General features: G+C 50.6%; 1 protein-coding gene across 1 annotated transcript in view; it reads right to left on the reverse strand.

Annotated features, from left to right (window-relative positions):
• Window positions 1–3908: 3908 nt before the first annotated feature.
• The window catches only part of CASP2 (caspase 2), an 18432-nt gene continuing 15820 nt past the window's right edge, over window positions 3909–6520 (reverse strand). The window contains exon 11 of the mRNA XM_006910456.3: window positions 3909–6132. Within this exon, the coding sequence (XP_006910518.1) occupies window positions 6001–6132 (132 nt within the window). The 3' untranslated portion in view covers window positions 3909–6000. The remainder of the gene's footprint in view (window positions 6133–6520) is intronic.

The raw sequence follows: 6520 nt of genomic DNA on the forward strand, positions 1-6520 counted from the left end.
CTTCCATCTTTCCCCATCGGGTTATTCTCAGCTCCGAGTCTTCCCAAGGTCTAGTCCTCATCTGTCGCACCAGCTCTCCCAGCCCATCCGATTTTCAGTTTTCTCCTCCAGCTCTGTCTTCGCTGTGTGCCAGGGGCTGCTAATAACGTGTCGGCGCCATCCCCTTGACCTCCACCCTTGTCACCCAGTGGGTGTGGGGCGGCGTGGGAAGCAGTGGTGGTAGCCTTGAGCTCTGGCATTTCTCCCACTTCCCAGACTGATACGCGTCAGCTCCACCTGGATTTATGGGGAGGGCCTGAGCCCCCGTGTGGCCTGGGAAGCACTCGCCTAAGTCTCGATTAGATAACAGGGGAGAAGGGTCAGTGGGCAGGGGGCAGGGGGGACAGAGCAGGTGAGGGAGTATTTCTCATAACCAACAGGTGAGGGAGTATTTCTCATAACCAGCTGACAGACCTAAAAGATGACAGGGAAGTACTCTGCTTTTCTTCCCTTTTCAGGTCAATAAATAATTTTTGTCCAAGGACAAACTACTTTATCTGGCATCACATTTTTTTTTCTTCTTTCACCAATTTTCCTAGGACATTCCTTCCCCTGCGAACTCCTCACTACAGAGGTTATAAACACAAGCCAATGTGTGGTGTAGGATCCATCACCAAGCGGAGTCTGTCCCTGGACAGTCCAAGTTCAGGGACAACAGGGTAGGAACACCACACAGCTCGTCTACAAGAGTATTTTGATCGAGGCTTAATGAACTGTCCAAAGCAGCTGGGAAGATGGATACCCTTGAAAGCACCTTTTCCAACGTGAATCCTAGAAGCCCGAAGGCCTATAATGCACCCGCAAAGATGGCAAACGTGTGCCATTTTGAGGGACTGAAAGTTCTGCGATATCCGCCTTCTCTGCAGGCGGAAAATAAAAGATCTAAGTGGTTGGTGTGAGATAAAAGGAATACTCTCTTAATAAGGAAAATAGAGTGCCAAAGTGAAATTATATTTTTGGAAGGGCTTCAGAAATAGGAAAGATTTTCAACTGTGGAGTATGGCTCTCTTAAAAGTAGCCAGTTTCTGTAGGTTCTTGATAATCCCAAGAAACAAATATCTAAGGCAATTATTATTATTCCTTCACTCTTCCTGAGAAAGTCAGGTGGTGGTTATGGATTCTAAGATTTGAAGGCAGAGCTCCCTGAGACTGGGAAGCCTTCGCACTCGACCAAGTCAAGTAGAAGCATCAGCTGCAACTCTGAAAACCAGATTCTGGAGTAAGAAGGGGCAAGGAACTCTCCAGCTGCTAGTGCCAAGGATTTGAGAGGAATTATCTTGAGTTTGAGATTGCAAATAATTAAAACCTTGTGGAGTGTCATCCTGTAAGAGAACGAGAAACTAGAATGCCAGCTGTGCCTTCCCCTAACTCCCCACCACGGTTACAGGGCTTAGGTTCCTACACGGAAGGCCAAAGGTGGATTTCTGGGGAGTCCCGTGAAGAGCTCCTAATTTGGAAACATTCGTAAGCATGGATGTATCCTGTATGTATAGTGCATAATATATGCATTCTTCTGGTGTTTTAAATATTTTCTTGAGATCCACGATACTAAAAGGTTACAACTCATAGGCTTATGAATTGCTATTTGAAGGGTGTTGAAATTGACCATATGGGACACCCATGCAGGAGGAAGTGTGTCCTGGGGTGTAGGTGGCTGTGAATGAGCCAGCCTCTTGGCATCTGTTTAAGCACAGACCTTCTTCCAGGGTTACGCCTTTGAGACTCCCATCTCTTCCAAGTCTGGCCTCCCCAGCCTGCCGGGCAGTATACCGTAAAGGGGTTTCTGGTCATCACTTTCTCTCTGCACACGCAGCTGTGTGTGGAACCCATGACCACCTGCTTCTGAAATTTCTCCCAGGCGACTGCAACTTCCTCTGAACTTCCTCTTTGTAGCTCTACCCACTTAAGTCATTTCCCCACTACTCCTTACTGGCCCTTGCCTTTCAGACACTCTAAAAAAAATCCTCGGCCCCTTGTCATGCCCTGCATGAGGCCTTCCCTATTGCACTGGACGGCCCTCTTCCTCCCCCTTCTGGATTTGCAAGCACGGTACACTTTCTCTGTCCTCTACCTAACGAGGGCTAAGATGGAATAAGTCTTCGGTCTCACGTTTATTCTCTCAGCTCAGTGGGAAAAATCTATAGCCCCAGAGAGTGTGGAGAAAACCTTGTGCTGGGCAGTCATAGAAGCAATATTGTTAAGGGCGCACACTCAAGGTGAGATTGTTTCACATCCTGACCTGTTTCCACAGAAAGGCAGTAACCCCACAACTCAGGTTAGGGAGATAAAAGAATGCACAAAAATGCTACCACGGTGTTTGCCCGCAGCAAGCACGGAATGAATGTTAAGTCTTATTAAAACAGCTGCTCATTTTGAGAGTTAATGCATTAACACCTTGCGATTTACCACATGTCCTCACAGTAAATCCTCTGCCCTTTTTAGGTAGAAACAACGTTCCTCATTTTTTGATAAGGGGACTGAACTTGTATGAGGTTAGCCAAGGTCTCCAACATCTTTTAAAGACTGAGCTAACATTGAAATTCTAATCGATTCTAAGTCTATGCCCTCAAAGCTACGTTTCTTCCCTTTTTATTTTTTGGTATAATTGAAGTCTCTGAGCCTCATTTTCCTCTCCTGTAAAATGGGAAAGTGACTACCTCCGGGGGCTGTGGGGGGATGGGAGAGCGCCAAGCACGGTGCCCGTGACATACCCAGCCCTGGGTCAGCTGTAACGATTCTGGGTGGCTCCCTCCTCAGAGTAGATAGATGCCTTGCCCCCTTGCTCAGTTTCCCGAGTTCCATTTCCTGTTCTCTTGAGTTCCATTTCCTGTTCTCTTCCGCATGAGAGTAAAGCTGCCCTCCAGCCCCCAGCTCAGGGAGGGGATAATTTTAGAAGAGAATCCCTGGCAGAGGTAAGCAGGGGGGAGGGAACGGAGCTCTGGAAGTCAGCCTGATACCCTTATTCAAGGGCAGCGGTGGGAAGGACACGGAATCCAGCTCAGAGGCAGATGCCGCTCTGTAATCCCAGACATCACCCCTCCAAAAAGTTTTCCTGTCCTGAAAAAGGGTACTTTCCTTACTCCAGCGATCCAGTACTTTAACCTCTCCCAGACTCTGCGCCCCTCCCTCACTCCCTCCCGGCTATCCATTTTTTCTGATCAACCTACCGGTTCCCGTCCACTCCGCCTGCCCGTGTGCCCTCAGTGCTCCTCTGCTGCCACTTCCCTTCCCTCCACTGGGCGACGTGCTTCTGAGGCCCCTTAGTCCCTTTCCACTCTTCCCCTGTGGATTCAACGACTACCCCCAGGCCCCACAGCTGCTGCCCACCCCAGGGCTCCTACAGAACTCCTGTCTCTTGCCGAGCCCCCGCGGCCCATCGGCACTTGCCTCTTCAGGCATGCACTTAGATCCATCGTACCCCAAGAACTCCCCAACTTACATACAGCCCACTGCTTAGATCTCGTCCTAGCTGCCCTAGAATTCTTACAACCTATGCCTACCCCAGAAAACCTGAAATCCAAATTGGACCACACGAGATAAGAAACCCTACAGACCTCATCACCCTCCTATTCCAGCCCGATGTTTCCCCAGCCTTCATCCCAAAATTTAAATCCAGGACCAACACTGCTTGCTGATGACTCTTCTGCCTCTAACTGCAAAATCCAGCGCTGCCATACTCTGGGCAGTTGATTGTGGTCATGACAACTAAGGTGGCCTCGTCTCAGGTGGGGACCCGCACATATGAAGAAGATCTGGCAACAAAATAGGAAGGGGCAGTCCTTGGGTAGTGGTGAGGAATGTCGGAAGGGGCCAAGAAAATAAAAACAGGGGTTTCATAAGATTATTGACAGACACAGAGACACCAGGCACACGGCACTAATAAATATGAGCATTTATTTGGCACCTGATGGCAACACAACATCCTGGCAGTGGGAAGTGGAAAAGTTCCATCACCCAAATACTTCCATGCAATACTGACCCAAAGGTAAGACTTGGCTACAAGTCTCCAAACTGCCTGGCTCACAGAACAAGTATGTATTGAGCACCTGGACTACCGCAACGGCCGAGCACCGTGCCAGACCATGGGGGATGTGCAGGAAGTTGTCTCACATGTGACACGTCTTCAGGAGCTAGTAATGCCAGTGGATAAACAACACATGAAAACAAATACCAAACTGTGTGTATGGTCAGTATTCTAGCTAGGGCTGCCTGCTTGCTTCCTTCCTTCCTTCCTTCTCTCAACAAACATTTATTGAAGACCTACCATGTGCCAGGCACTGGGTACGTACTGGTGAACAAAAGGGACAAGGTTCTGGCCCTCACAGAGACAGAAAGGAACAGATGAAGCAAATATAACATATTCGTTACAGACTGCCGAAACTGCAGTCAAGGAATTAAACAGGCTGTAGTAATAAAGAAACACAAGCTCATTTAGAGAGATAATGCCCTGGGAAGGCCTACCCAACAAAGGGGCATTTGGGCTGAGTCTTGAATAAAGCCACCCAAGCCAAGAGCGGTGAGGCGTGGCACTCAGTGGACCCCGACAGAGCGTGATGGTTTAGGACAGGAATGATCTTGAATGTTTGAAACTGTGGAAGCCACTGGAGCCGTCACCTAGAGAGACAGCAGCACTCACTGGGGGTCAGAGGGAAAGGCAGGAGCCCTCCAGGCCAAAGTAAAGAGTTTGGATTTTATTTGAGGTGTAATAGGAAACCAAAGGATTCCAAACAGAAGTGACACGACCAGATTTATATTTACAAACCCCAAACCAAAACCTGTCACATAGACATCAGCTTGAAACGGCAAGAGTGGAAGGAGAAGACCTTCAAGCACAGGAAAGCTTCATACAAGCACAGATAAATACGACTTCCAGAGCAAACGAATCCCATGCACTGCAGAAACAACGGCCTCCCTGAAACGGAAAGACAGAGGTGGAAGGGGAAGTGGCACATAAAATCAGAAGGGATTTAATACTGAAACAGAAAGCAGGAACAAAGGACTACATCACATCCTGGAGCAGCCAAATAATCCGATTAGTATTTTAGACCGAAATGGTGGCAGAAGTAAATAGGACGAAATGAAGGTAAAGACAGAGAAACAAGAAGCAGAAAGTAACTAGGAAGCTTTTATAGAAAGGGACATTTCATAGAGAGAAAAAAGGTGACACAGATTACGGAACATGAGGAAACACACCACTCTTATCTGCCTCTGCTGGCACTCTGCCAGGCTCGGCTCGCAACGAAGCTCCGAGGAAGCAGCAAGGACAGGATCTCTGGAACTTCCACGGGCAAAGATCAACGAGCTACAGATGCGGGCATACAAACCCTAACCTCTGCTCACAGCTTGGATTCCTCGAGTCTAAAGGCGCCACGAGTGGCGTTGAGAAGACTGTCCTTCCAGCGGGTGGCCCTGCCGTGCTGCAGGCAGGCACAGGTCAGTGCCGCACGCCCAGCAGCAGAGGGTGTGTGTCTTTGGCCCCGTTTGCCCCTTCGAAGCCGAATGAGAAATGCCTACGTTAAATGAGGACCCCCCCAAACTCTCACTCTGGGACAAATGGGGGTGGGAGAATGAAAGGAAAGACAGGAGACCTCTGAGCCACAGTGACCAAAGCGCTACCTACGAAAGCCCTGGGGCAGGAAGTGAGCACACACGACGAGGCGATCCCCACGCCCCCTCCTCGCGGAGACACCGTGTTCACACCTCCCGACAGGCTCCTCTGCTGCAGCCTGACGCTCCTGGCAACAGTCCAGGGCTAGCGCCACAGGGACAGCGCGTCACACCGGAGGAGCCGGCCTGCAGTCCCGGACCCAAGGGTGGAGATGACAGGTGTGTGAAACCAGCCCGGGAGACTCCCAGTCCCTGAGGGGGAAGGACAGAAACGTAACCCTGAAGAGAAAAGGCTCCGCCATGCCTCCGGTGGTCCAGTGGCCTCGATCTGGCATGAACGACGGGGAGATGGCATCACGTGGGAGGGTGTCCCGGGAACAGGTAGAGGTGACGGCACAGGGTGCTACAGTACTCAGACATCTCCTTGCACCGGTGGAACTCTGTGCCCGGGGCGTAGCCTTCACGCTGCTTGATGAGCGCGTTCACCTGGAAAGGCAGAAACCAGCGGGCCGAGTCTGAGAACCTGGTGTTTCCATGACACCAACGGCACAACAGAAAGGGTGGAGCGACGGCAAAAACCAGTGTAAGGGAGGAGGAAGGGAGGAAGGGAGGAGCGGGGAAGGGAGAAGGATGTGGGGAAAGGGAGGAGGAAGGGAGGAGGAAGGGAGGAGGAAGAGAGGAAGAGAGGAAGGGAGGAGGGAGGGGGGTGGAAGGAGGGGGAAAGGACACCAACGGCAACAGAAAGGGTGGAGCGACGGCAAAAACCAGTGTAAGGGAGGAGGAAGGGAGGAAGGGAGGAGCGGGGAAGGGAGAAGGATGTGGGGAAAGGGAGGAGGAAGGGAGGAGGAAGGGAGGAGGAAGAGAGGGGGAGAGA

The sequence above is a fragment of the Pteropus alecto genome, unplaced genomic scaffold, assembly GCF_000325575.1.
Source record: "Pteropus alecto unplaced genomic scaffold, ASM32557v1 scaffold22, whole genome shotgun sequence".
In the NCBI taxonomy this organism is placed as follows: Eukaryota; Metazoa; Chordata; class Mammalia; order Chiroptera; family Pteropodidae; genus Pteropus; species Pteropus alecto.